The 20,379-nt window shown below is 44.3% G+C and overlaps 1 protein-coding gene across 2 annotated transcripts in view; it reads right to left on the bottom strand.

Annotated features, from left to right (window-relative positions):
* The window catches only part of SCAMP5 (secretory carrier membrane protein 5), a 157,437-nt gene that overhangs the window by 97,241 nt on the left and 39,817 nt on the right, over window positions 1–20,379 (bottom strand). For both annotated transcript variants that reach the window (XM_069222151.1, XM_069222150.1), the window contains one exon: window positions 8,882–9,038. In XM_069222151.1, the coding sequence (XP_069078252.1) occupies window positions 8,882–9,038 (157 nt within the window). The remainder of the gene's footprint in view (window positions 1–8,881; window positions 9,039–20,379) is intronic.

Genomic DNA, 20,379 nt, shown 5'->3' with positions numbered 1-20,379 from the left:
AGTGAAGCAAGTAACCCACTACATGTTCTGGAGTTGTGTGTAATGGTTGTATTTGATTAATATGGCAGTAGCAAACAAACCTCTTCCATTTACTTGCATAGCAGTGCCTGGTGGATGGCCTTCTGGCTTGTTTTATGACTTCCATACATTCTTGGGTAAGTTGTAAGTGCCCGAATTCTAGGATTTCAGGAGCCAGATTGCTAGATTCAGCGATGCTGGATCTGGGTGTCTGATCTTTTGGTTGTGCTGTGTCAACAGATCTGGCCTGTTGGGCAATTTGATGCAGGGTACTACTGATAGGTCTAGTAGCGTTGTGTACCAGGGTTGCCTTGCCCAAGTTGGTGCTATCAATATGAGTTTGAGTTTGCTTTGACTGAGTTTGTTTACCAGGTAAGGAAGGAGAGGGAGAGGAGGAAAAGCGTAAGCAAATATCCCTGACCAGTTCATCCATAGGGCATTGCCTTGGGATTGTTCGTGTGGGTATCTGGATGCGAAGTTTTGGCATTTTGCGTTCTCCCTTGTCGCAAACAAGTCTATCTGAGGTGTTCCCCAGAGTTTGAAATAAGTGTTCAGAATTTGGGGGTGAATTTCCCATTCGTGGACCTGTTGGTGATCTCGAGAGAGATTGTCTGCGAGTTGATTTTGGATCCCTGGTATAAATTGTGCTATTAGGCGAATTTGGTTGTGAATTGCCCAACGCCAAATCTTTTGTGCTAGCAGGCTTAACTGCGTGGAGTGCGTCCCCCCCTGCTTGTTTAGATAATACATTGTTGTCATGTTGTCTGTTTTGACGAGAATGTATTTGTGAACTATTATTGGTTGGAAAGCTTTTAGTGCTTGAAAAACTGCTAGAAGTTTAGGTGATTTATATGCAGTTTTGTTTGATGTACGTTCCATTGTCCTTGTATGCTGTGTTGATCGAGGTGTGCTCCCCACCCTGTCATGGAAGCATCTGTTGTTATTACGTATTGTGGCACTGGGTCTTGGAAAGGCCGCCCTTTGTTTAAATTTATGTTGTTCCACCATAGAAGCGAGAGGTAAGTTTGTCGTCTATTAACACCAGATCTAGAAGGTGACCCTGTGCTTGTGACCATTGTGATGCTAGGCACTGTTGTAAGGGCCTCATGTGCAGTCTTGCGTTTGGGACAATGGCTATGCATGAAGACATCATGCCTAGGAGTTGTAGTACCATCTTTGCGTGTATCCTTTGTGTTGGATACATGCGTTGTATGATGGTGTTGAAATTTCGAATTCTTTGTGGACTTGGAGTGGCTACTCCTTTTTGATGTGTCTATTATGGCTCCCAGGTATTGTTGTACCTTGCGCGGCAGAATTTTGGATTTTGTGAAATTGACGGTGAACCCTAGTTTGAAGAGGGTTTGTATGATATGGTTTGTGTGATTTGAGCACTGTATTAACGAATGGGCCTTGATTAGCCAGTCGTCTAGATATGGGAACACATGTATTTGCTGCCTTCTTATGTGTGCAGCGACTACCGCTAGGCATTTGGTAAAGACTCTTGGTGCGGTTGTTAATCCGAAAGGCAGTACCTTGAATTGGTAATGTATTCCTTTGAATACAAACCTTAGGTATTTCCTGTGCGATGGGTGTATTGGTATATGGAAATAAGCATCCTTGAGGTCTAAAGTTGCCATGTAGTCGTGTAGTTTTAGCAATGGCAATACTTCTTGTAGTGTGACCATGTGAAAGTGGTCTGATTTGATGAAAGTGTTCACTACTCTGAGGTCTAGGATTGGTCTCAGCGTTTTGTCCTTCTTTGGTATCAGAAAGTACAGTGAGTAAACTCCTGTGTTTATTTGTGTGTTTGGCACTAATTCGATTGCATTCTTTTGCAATAGTGCCTGCACTTCTATCTCCAGGAGATTGGAATGGTGTGTTGTCAAATTTTGTGCTTTTGGTGGTATGTTTGGAGGGAATTGTAGAAATTCTATGCAATAACCATGTTGGATAATTGCTAGAACCCAAGTGTCTGTAGTGATTTCCTCCCATGCTTTGTAATAATGACTTATTCTTCCCCCCACTGGTGTTGTGTGGAGGGGGTGAGTGACATGTGAGTCACTGTTTAGTAGTAGGGGTTTTGGGGCTCTGAAATCTTCCTCTATTTCTAGGGAATTGCCCTCCTCTATATTGTCCCCGAAAACCTCCTCTATACTGTCCCTGGTAACTGGACGGTGTTGCTTGTGAGGTGCTGGCTTGTGTGCTTTGACCCCGAAACCCCCCTCGAAAGGGCGTTTTACGGAATGTGCTGTAATTCCCTCTGCTCTGCGGGGAGTAGAGTGCGCCCATGGCTTTGGCAGTGTCCGTATCTTTTTTGAGTTTCTCAATCGCTGTGTCCACTTCTGGACCGAACAGTTCTTTTTCATTAAAAGGCATATTGAGAACTGCTTGTTGAATCTCTGGTTTAAATCCAGACGTTCGGAGCCATGCATGCCTTCTGATAGTTACAGATGTATTAATTGTCCGTGCAGCTGTATCTGCAGCGTCCATGGAGGAGCGGATCTGGTTGTTGGAAATGGTCTGTCCCTCCTCAACCACTTGTTTTGCCCTATTTTGTAAGTCCTTGGGCAGATGTTCAATGAGATGTTGCATCTCGTCCCAGTGGGCTCTGTCATAGCGCGCAAGTAGTGCCAGGGAGTTCGCGATGCGCCACTGGTTTGCAGCTTGTGCTGCGACTCTTTTACCAGCTGCATCGAACTTGCGGCTTTCTTTATCTGGGGGTGGTGCATCTCCAGATGTGTGGGAATTGGCCCTTTTCCTAGCTGACCGAGTCTGGTGGCAGCTGTGTAGTGATAAAAACCGGGTCTGTAGGAGGCGCCTTATACTTTTTTTCCACCCTTGGTGTGATTGCCCTACTTTTGACCGGCTCCTTAAAGATTTCTTTTGCGTGCCGGAGCATACCAGGGAGCATAGGCAGGCTTTGGTATGAGCTGTGGGTGGAGGAGAGTGTGTTGAATAAAAAATCATCCTCAACCTGTTCTGAGTGGAGGCTTACGTTGTGAAATTGTGCTGCTCTAGCCACCACTTGAGAATACGCGGTGCTGTCTTCTGGTGGAGATGGCTTCGTAGGGTATGCCTCCGGACTGTTATCTGACACTGGGGCGTCGTATAGGTCCCATGCGTCTTGATCTTGGTCACCCTGGCTCATGGTGGTGTGAGCTGGGGAATGTGAAGGAGTTTGTGCTGGTGAGACGTTAATCACAGGTGGAGGAGAGGGTGGTGGGGTAACTCTTTTCACCACTTTTGGTTGTGGTGTCTGTTCAGTCTGGAACTCCAACCTTCTCTTTCTCCTAATGGGGGGAAGGGTGCTTATTTTTCCTGTCCCCTGCTGTATGAAGATAAGCTTTTGCGTATGGTCCACATCAGTTGCTTGTAGCTCTTCCTCAAACCTATGCTTTTGCATCTGGGAGGTTAGCGAGTGCTCTTCTGTATAAGAGCCTGAAACTGGGTCGCTTGCAGTTTGTTTCGGCATCGAAACCCTGTCTGCGTGTTTTTTCGGCTCCGAGGTGACTTTTTTCTTTTTCGGGGCCGAAACCTCTCGGCGTCGATCTTCTTCGGTGCCGCTGTCTCGGCGTCGAGCCGTGTCCACACCGGTATCTCGGTGTCGAGGCTTGTCTCCAGCACTTTCTCTGTCCCGAGAAGGCTGCGTGCCGGTGTCTCGACCGGAGTCGGACGACCTCGGCGCTGTTTGGGCCTTTTTCGGTGCCGACGGTCGGTCACCGAATTTATGGGTGGAGCCATGGCCGGATGGCAGTGGCGTCCCCTGGGCCTTGTAAATGTTTTTCTGTGTGGTTTTCGACGTCTTACTCACGGTTTGTGTATCGTCGAATCCTTCGGAGTCCGATTCTTGGATCGAGAAGGTACCTTCCTCTTCCTGCTCCTCGAACTCTCGGTGGGCTGTCGGCGCGGACGCCATCTGAAGTCTTCTGGCTCGACGGTCTCGGAGTGTCTTTCGGGACCGGAACGCACGACAGGCCTCACAGGTGTCTTCACTGTGCTCAGGTGACAGGCACAGGTTACAGACCAAGTGTTGGTCTGTATAGGGGTATTTATTGTGGCATTTGGGGCAGAAACGGAACGGGGTCCGTTCCATCGGCGTTCTTCAGCACGCGGTCGGGCCGACCAGGCCCCGACGGGGGATCGAAAAAACTACCCCGAAGGGCACCGGAGCTCTTCGATCTTCGATGCGGTGTGGAATCTAAGTACGCCGATCCCGAACGCAACAATACCGACGAAAATCTTCCGAAATTAGCTAATTTTCCGTTCCGAAACTCGGAGCGACAGGAACACGTCCGAACCCGATGGCGGAAAAAAAACAATCGAAGATGGAGTCGACGCCCATGCGCAATGGAGACAAAAGGAGGAGTCACTCGGTCCCGTGACTCGAAAGACTTCTTTGAAGAAAAACAACTTGTAACACTCCGGCCCAACACCAGATGGCGAGCTATTGCAGAACATGCGTATCTACAGCGACAGATGCCATCGAACTTTTAATTACATTTATCCAACCACCGCCACGCACAGCGATCAATCAGGCGCAGAAGGGGGTCGGCCGCAATCCAGGCCCAGCAGCCAACCCACTATATCCACCCAACCCCCCCCCCCCCCGCCCCCCCCTGCCGGGTTGGCCAGACCTCAAGAAGGAGGTGGTAGTCCCCAGGACTCAATGAGCTTCAGGAGGGGGGCCCTGTGCACCCCCCTCCTTTTTTTTTTATAGAAACTAGGTCCGAATATATATATATATATATATATATATATATATATATATATATGAGAAACACAGATTCCTTTATCAAATTGAAGGAATAAACCGCACTCCAAAGTTGCGGTATATGCTGCTTCTTTATTTTCTGGGGTCCCCGCATTCCAATAATGATTCAGTGGGGGGTCCCCAGGTTCCAGTAATGACAAAGTGGGGGTCCTTAGAAGTCAACAGGTTGGGAACCACTGTTCTGGAGGGTGCTGGAGTTTGGTTCTTACTAAATGGTATGGACACGTTACTAAAGTCAGTGTTTTTAGCCCTTCTAGGCTCTGTGTACACTGTACTGCTCTCTAATTATATTGTTCATCTCCCACTTTGACGACGGGTGACTCAAGCATAGGAATCTATGAAATATCCAATACTGGAGAACACCACTTTACGGTCACGTGGTGAAGTCACAACTGGGCACAGGGAGGCTCGTCCAGGTGCTGTGCTGGTCTGCAGGAATCAAGCATCCCACCAGTGCCTTCCTTGTCCAACTACTTCAAAGCTTGCGCTGATCTTACTAGGACCCAGGCACACAGACTACCTTTACAGGCAGAAGATCACAAGCTTAAAAGCAATCTCTGATCCTCTGGAGGAAGGGTTGGAGCTGCTTGGTGGAGAAATCGCCAATCATGGGTCGCCGTTTCCTGTGCAGACAAACCCCATATAACAAGGGCACAAAAAGGCTTACACCAAACTTGCCTTCAAAGGAAATATCTCCACTATAAGGATTTACATGCAAGAAGAAAAGACATACCTAACAACCCCAGTGATCACTTCCAGGCTCAGTCCGTGGACCAACCATTCTAGAGTTCCAGTTCAGGGGAAGCAGTTGTTCTTCAAGGGAACCAAAGTTCAGTTCACAACTTAGCAAGAGGAGCAGACAATCAAACTTTCTAGAGCTGGAAAACAGTACTGTTCTCCGTCATTCTTATGTATGACTTATTTTCAGGTAATGAAAATACCTAGCACACCGAGCAGGGCAATTACGCAGAATTGCTTTGCAGACTGATAAGTCAGGACCTGTTGGCAGGGGAATGTTTATTTCATTGTACTCTGGGGAGGACACTGTCCTGAGTGCCTGGCTATTTGTGACACCGGTATCGTGACTTTTTATTTTGGCCCTGGCATCACACTAATTTAGTGTGTGCACACATAGGCCTAGGTCCCTGATACGTAATGCCAAGAACCTGCTTCTGTGACCTGAAGGGTATGTAACAGGAGTAGGACTAATGTATGAATCACCTAAAGTGGTGGTGGCAGCGTAGTTTTTGTGAATCAGTAGTGTGACCAGACCTTTTTCCCTTGTGTCAGACAGGAGGATTTACTGTCCTCTCTCATGTAAAATTCTGTTATGTGAACCTCAAAACCTGGCGTGGATATTACATATAGAGTGTGTATGTATGTCACAAGTGTCTAACACATGCATGCTCATAGATCTTTGTGTGGTATAAGCCTGGGTACTAGGACAATGGGATCCAAATTTTAGATGCCACCTGGTTTAGCATGGCACAAGATGGAGGGCAATAAACCATTTTAGATAGTGGACGAGTACTGACTGCATTCCTGTGGCTAGAGTGAAGATCCAGACACTGAAGTGAGGGAGGATGGAGACAGGACTGACTAGAAATTCAACGAGGAACATGTTAGCAAAAGACTGCTGGTTAGTTCTTCCGGAGCACTGTCATCAGGTAGACGGTAGAGGTAAGGGATGGGACTTAAATTTCTGTAGTTCAAAGTGAACAAGTTTCAGGGCATGGTCTGCTCTTTTGTCTGCCTCTGCAGGAGCAGAGACCTTATGAACTTCACATATGTCTAAGCTTGGGTAGATGCCCCAGTGAACACTAGAGAAGCTCCTAGAATCTGGAGAGGATGCTATAAAATGTGTAAACCCCTACCTATGAATTGTAGCTGAAATAAAAACTCTGAAGCTGAGCCCCACTGAAATGTGTAGGATTATATTGCGAGTGCTATTAGGATAAGCACATGGCTAAACAATGCATTAGGCACTCACTACTTACTTGAGAAGACACTCACTGGTCACCCTCACCACTCTGACATTCAAGTGCAAAAAACTATGAACTTGGCCTAGTCTGTAGAGCCACAGAAGGATGGAGCTCAGTGGCAAACAACCTCAACTTCTACAGTTGGTCCCCCTCTGCTCGGTGCCCACCTACTCCCGAACAGGGTCTGAATGCATTTGTGCCATGCTTTTGGGGGCTCCTGCAATCAGACCCTATGAAGTTGGACTCTTATTTCCAGTATTGTTAGCTTGGGCCACACCCCACGTTTGTTTGCTGTATCCCAATTGGGCCAGCCATAGACTTTGTAACACAACTGACGCAGACCAGACAGACCATGTACATGACATTAAACTTAAATAGAAAGACTGTTGTATTGTTACCCCCTCAGCTACTAAAACCTGAATACATGGACACATCTACGAAAAGAGTAGAAAGCTTCCATGGTCTCTTCTCGAATAACTAAGGAGAAAATATACTATCCCTTTCTACCAGGTTTAAGAACATTCTAGGGTTTGCTTTCAGGTTAACAAAGACCCCAGGCACACTTACCTCAAACCTCCACTGTGTCATCATCCACACAAAAGAATCCCAAACTAAATTCCTGTTCCCAGTCAAGCATACATGTGCGCAAATACTCACTCCAAACCCACAACCCGCTCTGAATCTAGATCAAATTTAATAGGGAGACCTTCTGTGAATACTTAATTGTTGTACTCATTGGGATATGAAAATAAAAATCCTAAAGCCTGCAGGCTGTGTTATCTGACGAACAGAAGGTAGACAAGCATGTTCTATATGGCAATGCTGGAGGCATTTCCACCCCAACAAGAGGTGTTCCTATTACCTAATGTAATACTGCTTAACTTGCCATCCTTCAAACTCCTAACCTTCCTTTTACAATGAGCATTATCTCACTGAGCCGTCTTCCCAGATTTTAGTAAGTTTTCATTGTTTAAGTCAAATGCTCTTCCAGAATTTGTTATGCCTGTAGGTTAGTATTCTTTATGAAGTTATCTTCAAATAGATGTATTTAATAAAACTTCTGATAGGCTACTGTTTATGAATATCAAAACAAATCCAGTGATGTAGAATCGAAGCCACTGTACAGTCATTACATTTAACTTACCGCATTTTAAATTGAGTGCAACATCAAAAAACAACATACTTAAAGAGTTGAAGCTGTAATAAAATCTTTCAGGATTATTTAAAGTGCATGCAACAAACCCAATAAGTGGTCCAACATGAAGCACAAGTCCTCAGTTGGCCTCATGCTTAGTTGTCACATGCACTCACTTAGGGTTACTTTAATGCAGCATTCCAGTTCTTCTATTTCCATTCCAGAAGAAAACAAACTGCAACCTGGCCTTTTCCGAGCTCCCCCTCCCAGACTCAGAAATTGTGACTGACAATTACATAACATAAATACATATCAGGTGAAGATGTAATATTTCTGTTAATTGGTTAGAAGATCAATTTTGATTAAAAAAAACATTAACCCAGTTACTGCTGCAGTTGGACAAATGACATGGTCTCTGCTTTTACCTGAGAAACAGTAGTAATCAGGCTCTTCAGAAAACTTGGCTGTTCATGCATCTAAATCCCACAGTCAACGATTCTCCCTAGCCCCCAAGATTCATCTAGCTCCCTACACCTGACTGGTGACTGACTGAGTGCCACAAACTGATTATCAAGCTGAAGGCTTCCACTAGCACAGACAAAACTATGGTGCACTTGTGTAATGCAGCAGCAAATGAGCTAATTCAATTTGGGCTGCGCAGCTCCAGTATGCAGAGGACCACGTAGGGGAACATATTTAGTAGTTTGTTTAATATTTAATCAATACTAAACATGCTTTTTCATAGTGGGTCTAATTCAAGAGGAGAAAAAGAAAGCTAGTTAAGGAAGAGCACAGGGTTTGCATGGTTCTCAACATTTTGTCCTAAATAATGTTGAATTTAGGGCCAGAGCATCACCGAATCTCTCTCATAGAGATTTCAGAGAAGTGGCCTACTCTTTCGTACTGGAGCTGCGCACTCCTGAATTAAACACAGACAGAGAAAAGACAGAAAGTAGAGAGATGGTGATCACTTACTTGAAAGCTTTGTATATAGGTCTAAACCAGCAGACATAGGAGCAGGGCGTAAAGAGAAGGAGCCAGAGAAAGGCCAGTCCAAAGTTAACTGCACCGCCTCCGCCAATGAGCCACGCCAAGCAGCCAATCAGATTCACTGCCAGGGTGATGCTGTTCACTGCAAACACATACACACAGACACACAAGAGTGGCACACCCACTGCAAAAATAACATGCTGTGACCGGTGACAAGCCGGAGCAATGTGCAAAGAAGGAAAACAGTGACCTATGCAACCCCCTCCCACTGTCAAGTGTTGGCCAACAATATCAGTTAGGGTTTGGCTGCAAATTATGTGCATAGTGACACAGAAGTCAGATTACAACACTGATTTGAGGTTTTGTTTATAAAGCTCCAAAGTGGTCTGCTTCATGGGGAAATAGATTTACCTACAGCTTCTGCCTGTATTCTGTTTTCAAATCCTTTGGTAAAGAGCTGCAGGGAGCCATGCAGTCCATTAAGGGCATTGATGTGTATACTATTACTTCTACTTAATAGAGGAGTTTTACAGTTTAAAACAAATATGAGATGCAGCCCCTCCACCCCCCATCTACAGAGGGTTACAAATTGCTCAAGTGTCATGTTCCTAGGAGTGAAGCAGATGCTAAGAGAGGACCCATGGTTGTTCAATACTTATGCTGAGTAGAGAGAACAGACATGGGAAAGGGCAGAGAAAACAAAGGAAGACTCAGAAGAAAAGGAAAAGCAGTGAACAAGGGAGAAGAAATAAACAGGAATAAATAGTAACTACATCACCAGTTTTCTGCACTTTCAGGAGCACAGTGAGAAACCGACCTGGCTGTCAGTAGCAGATAAAGTATTTTTCAATGTATGAATTGTATTGACTAAATCAATCAGGCGCAAATTGAGAGCAAGTGAAACGTTTACCACGGCTACACTTCAGCAGTGTGTTCTGATTTATGTAGTGGTTTATTTGCAAACATTGGCCTTCAACTGAAGATAGAAAGCAAAAAGGGCTTTCTGTTAAAAATGTCTGATTTGGTTAATAAAATCTTCAGACAGGAGCAAATTACTTTCTCTATAAAACGTATATGAAATCTAAGTACTGATGGAAAAATCGAAACAAGAACTAGAACTTTTAAAGAGCAGTAGCCTTTAGAGATCACTGCTTCTAGAGAAGTTAATGATTACCCAGAATGGTCGAAGCTTAAGAGAAGAGAAAAGAGCCAATCTCTAGATATAACATGGAAGAACTGAAACAGTGGATTCCAAGGTTAATACTAGCTCATTGTCTCCCCTCTTGCTCATCGATTGCAACAAGGTTGGCAAGACTCAGAGATAAGTAAAAAGACGAAAAATGTATGTTTCATAAAAAAAATTTAAAAAAAGATAAGGATGCTCATGCTCATTTTTCAATGCAGACGTAATTGCCCACTTTGACTCATGCAAATGTTTAGGTTCTTCAGAAGGTGGCCACTCTAACTAAAGATTCCTCACCTTGAGACTATCCCCAAGTGCCGGACTATTTCCAGAAAATTCAAAGCAGTGATCAAGCACACTGGCAGTTGACATTGTGTAAATCAGTATCAACACCATTCTGCTCTAGAAGTGACAATGACAAACAGAGCTGCATTTAAGTGCCACCCACGCACGCTGAGGTCAGTTTCTTTCATTAATATATAAGCTGCCCAATTAGTAACCTGGGATCTTTTTAAATGGGAGAGACTATAGCACAGATCGAGGAGACAGGAAGAGGATGAGGAATAACTTTGCAGTTAAATGAGCATATCTACCAGAAACAGCTTTCCCAAAGATAAGTAACTTGCTCTTCTGATGGATACTTCTAACCGCAGATTCCTCACCTTTAGAATATTAGACATCAAACTAATACCTCCAAAGGTGGTGGGTCTTAGAAATGGCTGAAACTAATCAAAAGTCTTGCAGGACCAAGCAGGCTAAATGCCCATCTCGCAAGACCACTACTATTGAGGCAATAGTGCTTGGTGAACGTGTGCACAGTGTAGCTGCCTGACAAATATCCAGGACAGGCACTCCACGCAGTGGTAGCCATCTTGGCCCGGATGGATTGGGCCCGGAGATGTTCAGGAGACTGCTTCTTGGCCAGTGAACAGCAGATTTAGATGCAGAGCACAATCCATCAACAATGGTCTGTTTCTGTACCACCTTGCCCTACTTTGCCCCAGAGAACCTTCACAAATAGCTGATCATCCATGCAATGTTCCTTGATACGATCAATGTAAAAGTCTCTTGGGAACAATGAAATCTCTCTTCCTCCTTCAAGGGATGAGGCAGCGCAAAGAAGGTCAGAAGAGTGATAGATTGTTCAACCTGAAAAGGTGTAACCACCTTTGGCAGAAATACAGCTCAAGTACTCAGCACCAATTTATCTGGGGAAAGAGGAGATCTAAGGAGGCTGCACCGAGAGGGCCTGAGGTTCGCTCACTCAGCGTGTGGTTTTATTGCCATGAGGAAGGCTGTTTTTAAAGATAAGTAGGCATAATGAACAACTGTGCATTGATTTGAAAGGGGAAAACAAAATGGTTACATACCAGTAGAAGTAGTTTTGCAGCTTAAAGAGCTTTCTGGATTCACATGCTGTTTATTATTTCACCATCTAGTCGTTTGGTCTGGAATTGCCTTTTTCCCCTTTAGGCCTTGACTGCAGACAGAGCATGCACTGTCTCGAAGAGACATTCTGTATATAGGCTTCCCATTTGTTGGCTCCCTAGTCACTCTCCTATTCTTTCTCTCCATTTGCCCATCACATGAATATCTCATGCCTCTTCCTATGTTAACCCTGTCCGAGAACAGGGACTAAGTACACTATCCCTTCACTATCCCTCAATTTATGACCATTTTAGGAACTTCTTTTTTTCTTGGGTCCCTCCTCAGGAGCGCTGCTGTTTTCATTCGCTACGAGTGAAAGCTTGCACACCACAATGAAGTGAGCTCAATCCCTGACTCCCACATCAGCAAAGCTTTTCCTCAAGGAAGCCCAAGACTCACCCACTGTACCCTTGACCCTACCCATGCTCGGCATTTCTAGTCTTCTCTCCAAACAATGGTTGCTAATCACTGACATCACTTCCACAGCCATAGTTTACGAGACAGCTGGGTTCGTAGGACAGGCTTGCCTACAGCACCAGCTTTGTAAAATACACAAACCAAGATAAAACAAAACTAGCAACTAAAAGGGAATACATGTTGCAATGATAATGTAATTAATGTGGAGACATTTGAAGCGTTTTTCATGTTTTATTTTTATAATTGTTTAGAGTTTTTTTTATATAGCAATTCAACTGCTAGCACCAAAGTTGTTAATAAGCTTTCATATTTACTTTTTTGTTATCAATTTTATTTACCCCTAATAAGAAAGATGGCTGCCTCTAATGCATGCTATCTCGACCCTTAACTGATGCTCCTTCTCAGTGTTGTCCTTTGTCTATCTCATAAAGTCTTTGCATAATATTGCCACTTCAGCTTCAGTCCTGAGCTATAACGTGAGGTATACATGTAGTTTCAACACATTTTCTCATGGGAGTTGTAGTTTGCTAAGAGCTTGTTTGAATGTCACACAGCTTTTAGCAAATTTAATGAGCTGGCGTTCCTCGCATTTAGATACTCACATGTCAGTGAGTGGAGACAGTAAAAAGAAGAGAAATGGGGGAACAAAAAAAAAAAAACAAAAAAAAAAAACAAAAAAAAAAGAGAGAGAAAGACACCAAGCTAAGTACAAGTTTTTTGTGGTGCTTTATTTCCCTACTTGTGAGCTGCATTACTTAACTTGCTTTTTCTGTCTGAGGTGCTTTCGGACCAAGGTACGGAATTCTAATAACTTTGCTGGCCAACTGTCTCATTGAATGCCAACACTGTCCGTTTTTGGGGCGTCTTCCGCCCCAATTCGTACAAGACGCAGAACATCCCACCTTTTTACTCCTCGCACATAAAGGTATCAAGAACGCTTATTAAGGAGCTAGTAACACATGGAAATTGACTGGGAATCCTTGGGATTCTGCTCTTCCGACCCTGCACACTGAACATGAGGTGTAGGGATTCAAGTTAAGTTTATACTTTGACACCCTTGTTTACATTCCAGTGTGGTTGTTGGCATTTGTGGCTTAACAGAATATGTGCAAATATCGACATAACAAGCACAATGTGGTTGCCAAACATACTGTATGGTAGCGTGTACTCTGTAACGTATGTATGGTTATCATTTTCGGTGGGTTTTCCTCCCTTACTGCTCCCTTTTTTTTTTTTTTTTTTTAATTGATGTACTTTACTACCAATTCTTAATTTGTTATCCTTTTATTTATCATGTCTTTCATTGTGCTTTTTTTGTCAATATCTTCCTTTCTTTTTCTGCAAGGCAGGTGTTGTTGGTATGGTGAACCCCCCCCCATGCCAATGCACTAGGCAATGACCAGTAACACTGCATGTTCCAATTTCCTGCCTCTTGTCGTTCTTTAAAGCTATTTCTACTCATACATTTTCTTGCCCACTGTGAATTTTTCATTCTCTTCTATTCTTCTCTGTTCCCCAGACATTTTTTGTCATATTTTATTTTCTTCATTTCCTTTATTCCTCATATATCATTATCTATTCTTACAAATACATTGTCAGCATCATGGGGTTCATCCAAGGGTTTAATATGAAAATACTGTCAGGTACTGAGAAAATGCACTTCTTTATTTTCAGAATCCGAGTACCAGCACTTCTCAATAGAGGTACAATATTATGTGTAGAGTGCTGCCACTTTTCAGAAGCAAAGAAGTATTCTAGGCCAGGGTACCTACATTTTCTCCATTTGAAGAACTGGGTTGAATTAACGACGTGCTCGTGTTCCAGTATTCCCTCAAGTCATTATTTGTGCAACAACCTGCTGACCCTTGAGCCCACAATCCAAACAAGAGAATCCCAGCACCCTCATGAGAATTCCCTCTTTAACCCCCAACCCGATGGTTTCCCACGTGCCTTTGCACAACAAGACTCACTAAGGTGTGTCTTGCTTGCACTCCAAAATCCTGTAAACCCATACTCCCCCTTCACTAGAACTCTTTCCTTGCTTCACTCTCTTCTCACCCGATCACTCTTTTCCACCCTTCTTCTCACCTCTCCCACTTCCTTCAGTTTTCCCTCCCGACCCTCCTTCTCCTCTTATAGATAGACCCTTTGATGCTGCGGTGCTTTGGCCCGTGATTTAGTTTTGGCTACAAAGAGATGCTCCAGGCAGAAGACTAAAAGACAAACTTTGGCAAAGCCAATAGGTCTCTCAATGCGAGAGCAATTGGCTTTGTCAATGTTAGCCTTTATTTCTTCCTTATTTTTTTCTATGGGCATCGTCGACCACAGCTTGGCTTGGTGGTATGTCCTTCCCTTTGTGGGACATCAGCCTCCGATGTTCCTGTGCGTAGTCATCATCTTCTGATTCTTTTTTTTCTTTCTTTCTAGGTATACTTCCTTCTTGTTCTTTTCTTTCTCACCTGTGTGCATCTACTCCTCTTACCAGGGAGGTGGGTGGTCGTATGTAAATCCAGAAAACTCTTCAAGCTGCAAAACTACTCCTACTGGCAAGTATCTATTTAGTTTTGCAGCATGAAACCTTTTCTGGATTCACATGCTGTGCATTTGATTATGTAGCGGTATCCCCTCCCATGGTATAGCTGGGATGAACTGAGGAGGTGTTAGCAAACAGGTGCTGTCGTACTCTTTGTCCCACCTGTGCTTCCTTGTTCATTTGGATATCCATACAATGTTTTGCAAAGGTGTGTGCTGATGCCCATGTTGGTGCTCTGCAGATTGCCTCCATTTGTACATTTGCTAGGAACGCTGTGTTTTGTGCCCTTTTTTCATGTTGAATGGGCTCTTGGCCATGTGGGCCATGTCAACACGGCCATAGAATAGCAAGTCTGTATTGTTTCCCCAATCCATCTTGAAATTGTCCCTTTAGTTACAGGGAAACCCTTGGTTGCTTGGCCAAATGGGACAAACAATTGATTTTCTTCACAACACTCTTGTTTCTTTCAGATATACATTGAAACCCTCCTTACATCTGTGTGTTGGGCTCTTTCTGTTTGTCACCAGCTCTCTTAAGACAAATGGTAGCTGAATACTTTGGTTAACATGAATCTGGGTTACCACCTGTGGGTTAATTCTGAGAACCACCTTGTCCCTGTGTATTTGCAAGCATGGTTTGTGTCTGCAGTTTGCTTACTCTGCTGTTATTAACTGCGTAACACAGTATTTCGGTTCAACAAAAGGTTGATTATTTTTTCTTACTGAATCAGTTCCTTTAGCTCCTTCTAGGAATCACTTTACTGCTGGGGATGTGAAGATGTTACGCTAAGTGCTCCTGGTGTAGGCTAGTATAGCTGCCAGATTTTCATTTAAGGATGAATAGGTGAGCCCGGTATCTAGCAGATGAGTGAGATACATTAACACATTTTCCTCTCTAATCCTGGTGTCTAAATATCTATTATTTGTGCACTAGTGAATGTATCTTTCCCATTTCTTGCTTTCTTAAGGATTTCCACTGTCCTAAGCAGCAGCTGGAGCTCTCCAAATTTTAAAAATCCAGAAGCCAGGCCGCTAGGTTGGTGTTGATGGCTCCGGGTGGTGAACTCTCCCCTCTTGTATCTTATTCTGCTTTGATTGTTATCATTTGTCCCTTGGGCATTCCTAGTAGGTCCGAGTATCAAGTTTGTACGGCCCATTTTGGGGCTTTGAGGATGAGATGTGTCCTTGTTGTCTGGCTTTCTCCAGCACCTTCGGTATTAGGGGTACTGGCGGAAAGGCATAAGCAACCCTCCCTGACTAGTTTGTAGATATGGCATTCTTCTCTGATTGGTGGTGTTGAAGTCTGGAGGGGAAGCGTTGACATTTTGTATTCCTTGCAAACAGGTCTATTTTTAAACATTTTTCCCCAGACTTTGTAGATTTTATCCAGTGCCTGTTGTTTTAAGTTCCCATTCGTGGGAATTGCTTTCCCCGTTTGCTTAATTTTTCCGCCTCGTTTGTTTTCTTTTCCTGGTAGGTATACTCCTTGCAGTGTGATCTTCCTTGGTATTGCCCATTGTCTTAACTCTTTGGTTAGCTTGCGCAGAGTGAATTATTTTGATACTCTTGGTATGTTGTAGTAAAACATCGTTGTTTTGTTGTCTGTATTAATACAGTTTGACCTGTGATGTGGGTTTGAAATACCTTGAGGGCTGAGAACACTGTTTTAATTTCCAGGTAGTTTATGTGTTTCTTCGCATCTGTGCTGTTCGATTGTCCCTGTACCTTATAGCTGCCTGTGTGTGCTCCCCAACCCTTGTTGGATGCGTCCATTGTGATGGTCACCATTGCAGTTGGTGTCTTGAATGGTCGCCCTTCGGTCACGTCCTTGGATTTCCACCATTGTGCTTCCATTTGGTATCTTTGCTGTGGCAACCACTCTAGCCTCCCAACAGCCGGTGACTTGTGCCCATTTGTTGCAGACCCATTCTTGGAAAGGTTGTATGTGCAGTCTTGCATATATTATGAAAGGTATGCATGATGCCATCATGCCCATTAGTTTCACGACTTTTCTCACTGTCAGAGACTGACACTTCTGCTATAGGTGAACTTGCTCTGATCGCCTGTGCCCTCTTTTGGACAGGGTATGCTCAATGTCCTTGAGGTTAGGGTCGCTCCCAGAAACTCCTGCTCCGGCTGTGGAGTCAACTTTTTGTGGTTTATTGAGTCACTATTTGAATGTCTTTTTTGAATTTCTGTTTTGGTTTCCCCTTTACTAGCCAGTCATCTACGTATGGGTGTACATGGATGTCTTTCTTTCTTTCTTAGGTATATTGCAAGTGTGGCAAGGCACTTTGTGAAGACCAGTGGTGCTGATTTTAATGCTGAAAGACAGCACTGAACTACTGGTAGTGCACCTTGTCTAAAACAAATTTGAGATATTTATTGTCTCTTTGATTCATTGGGATGTGTAGGTAGGCGTCCTTTAACCCGGAGGTTGCCATATAATTGCCTTTCTTTAGAAGTGGTTTAACTCCTTGGAGTGTTGTCATCCTGAAGTGCTCTGAAGTCTAGGATTGGTCTCAGAGTTAGATCCTGTTTTGGGACCAGGAAGTAAGAATAATATCCGTTGTTTCTTTCCCTTGTTGGTACCCTTTCCATTGCTTTCTTTTGTAAGAGTTCTTTAACCTCTTTCCTTAGTTGTATGATCTCTTCCTCTTTATTTTGTTTTTCCTTTTAGGAGGGTGGGGGTATTTTAGGTGGTTCCTTGATGAGTTGTATACAGTATCTGTGAAACATCACCTTCAAAATTAATTTGTCTGAGATGACCTACTCCCGTGGTTAATTTCTTATTCTACCTCACACTAGTGTTATGCGGGTTCACAGGTTGTTGGGTAAGTCACTTGCTTGCTTTGCCATCTTTCCCTTTCTCGTGCACCAAAGGGCTGCCTAGCAGATGTTGCCACTGTTGGTATGTGGTCTGCTGTGTGACTTCATGTGAGCTGCTTTGCAGTTGCTGCCTAGATGTGAAAGGCGCTCTGCCAATGAGTCTTTGGGCTTTTTTTCCTCTCCTCCTGAATGAGCCTCTGTATTGTAGAGACCCCATTGCCTTGGCCGTTTCATTGTCTTTTTTTCAGCTGCTGCAAGGACTCAGACAGCCTGGCCAAACAGGATGTCTCCTGTAAAGGGCATATTGATTATAGAGACTTGTACCTCAGGCTTGAACCCCTACACTCTGAGCCAAGCATGTCTCTGTAGTGTTGTGCCCAAGCACATCTGCCTGCTGGCAGTGTCTGCAGCCTCCAAGGCTCATTTTAGGCATGTGTTGGCTATGTTTTGGCCCTCTTGCATAACTGTCTTAGTCCTCTTTTTGTACTCTTCTGGGAGGTGCTGCAAGAGGGACTCCATCTCGTCCCATTGTTGGTAGCCATATCTATTTAACAGTCCGCATGAGTTGGCAATCAGCAACTGGGCTGCAGCCTCCATCTGCATTTTCCTCCCCACCATGCCAAGCCTCTTGCTCTCCTTTAAAGGTGGTGGAGATGTGTGCATTGTTCCGCTTTCTTGTAGTTGCCACAATGATGGAGCAAGAATGTTTCCTGGTATGAATTTTGGGGCTTGAGTAGATGGTTTACACATCTTTTCTACTCTAGGGTTACCGCTTTAGCAGTAGCAGGTTCCCAAAAAACCTCCTTCACTTGATCCAATAGGCTGAGTGGCCTTGGAAGATATAAGTTCACTTTGCTGGCTGCATTAGGGTCTCGAGGAGAAAACACATGTATCCCTTTTCTTCCGCCTCCTTGACTCCATAGGTTTCAGCAGTCCTTTTAATGAGGTTGGTATATATGGCAAGGTTGTCAGGTGGTGATGGCCTTGGAGAGTAGCTGTCCACTCCTTCCTCAGGTGAAATCGGTGTTGAGATCGTGCCTCAACTCTGTCGAATCCTGTTACCTCTTCACCATCCACACCTTCGTAAAACTCTTCTTGTTGTTCTTCCTGGGGCTGGAACCTCCAAGGCAGATTGGTCATCCTCGGTGTTGAAACACGTTGACGGCTTTAGTGAGATCCAAAAATCCTATAAAGACTCGTCAAACTCCTTTTTTTCTTTGCAGGAGAGCTGCCATTTCTGCCTTCTTTTCTTCTTCACGACTTCGAGCTTTTTGTCTTCTGCTTAGAATGTCGGCAAAGGTCTCTTCTTCGGCATTGACAGTTAGGCCATTTCAGAAGCCTTGGTGTATTCACTCTTGAGCGGATGGAATTATTAAGAGCTTCAACTGAGTCTTTCCTGCATTAGTATTCCTAGGTGGGGATCCAGGCAACTCCTTTGTTTTCTGCTAATCTGCGGAGGCACAATTGTTTTGGTGCTGAGGCTATCTTGTGGGACCTTTTTGTCCAAGTGTTTAGGCTCAGAACCCGTTGGTGGTTTTATTACCTTGTGCCTTTTCTTCATGGCATCCTTTGGCAGTTTTTTCACCATCTATTTCTTTTCGATGTCTGATCCTTAGTCACGAACTGTCTTGGCTACCTCAAAGTTTTCCTTGTCATCACTGGAAAGGCCAAAGGTCCTTCAGTGAAACCAGTGTTCTCCGGGTGCTGCCCATGGTGGTACAGTGCTCCAGCCTCGGTCGTCGGCGTGCCTTGAGAGTCTTGGGTACAAACACAGCGCATGGCTCGTAGTCCTCATCTCAGTTGTCTTCTGGGAGACAGAGATTGCAGACCTCATGGGGGTCTCTCTGGGTGAATTTGTGGTGGCAATTTGGGCAGAAGTTAAAGGGGGTGTTTACCATGGCCCCCTACCTGCCTTTATTCTCCGACCATGCGGCTGGTACCGGTGGGGTCTCCTGCCGGGAGGAACAAAAAGGGGGTCACCTTTCCTCTGGTCATTGTCCTTCCTGCAGCTTTTTGGCAAAACTTCAGTCTTTGAAGAAAAAATAAAATTAAAAAAAAAAGACTTTTGGAGCTCCTCTGATGCTTTCAGACCCAACGGCAGAAAAAAAAGAATCTGAAGATAGCAACTACACATAAGAACATCCGAGGCGCCATCCGATGTCACACATGACGAAGGACATACTACCAAATGGTGGTAGACGATGCCGACAAGAAAAAAAGAAAAAAAAAAACGAAAAAGGCAATTCTACACCCATACCTCTCGATGGTGGGAAAATGAACAGCATGTGAACCCAGGAAGGAATTTATGCTGCAAAACATCAGAAAGGTGGGGACTAAACTTAAGTCCCACTATGGCATTACAAAAGGGTGTTGGTGGACACATATGCTGCAACCCTTCTTAGAAACCACATCACAACTGGTGATTTTAAACAAAGACAGATGGTCCAGAAAACATAAAATAGCTGAAAGAGCTGACCGGTAACCTTTAAGCATGCCATACCAAGCTCTCAGGTGTCAAATATGGGACAAGAAAAAATGGGCTACCTAGAACAGGCCTAAGGTTGAAAGGAGACTTGCTGGTTGACCATATGTTGGGGGGTGGAGAGAGGGAGGGTGGGGGAATGATGCAGCAGAGCATTGGTCAGTGCCTAGCCAGGCTGGAGGACCTGTGTGAGGAGTGGAACCTCAGCAGCCCTTCTGATTCCTGTAGTGAAGGAAGTACTCTTCTTTGTTGCTGATCCGGGGGAGGTGGGGTTACCTTCTAGTGAACTGCTGAGTCCACTAGCGTCCTGTAATACCATATTCCATATACCAGTGATCTGCACCATAATGTTCTTTCACGTCTCCTCCACTGTCATCTCCATACCACTGGCCTGATCAGTCACGAAAAATGGTATAAAGTTTGCCCACACACTGGCATCGAGAGTGGGCTTTTAAAAATAAAGGGGCCACCGTAGCATGTTTCCAAAACATAGGAACCTGGCCTTACTTCAAAGAAGAATTTAGAAGGTGGGGTAAAGCAGAGGATTCATCTTCCTCAGGAGGAAGAGGATCACAAGGAGAGCCAGTTTAATAGAATACAGCAAAGACTGAA

This window comes from Pleurodeles waltl, chromosome 3_1 (assembly GCF_031143425.1).
Source record: "Pleurodeles waltl isolate 20211129_DDA chromosome 3_1, aPleWal1.hap1.20221129, whole genome shotgun sequence".
Lineage (NCBI taxonomy): Eukaryota > Metazoa > Chordata > Amphibia > Caudata > Salamandridae > Pleurodeles > Pleurodeles waltl.
Note: the sequence above shows the minus strand (reverse complement) of the source record. Positions and strands in the feature narration are given on the sequence as shown.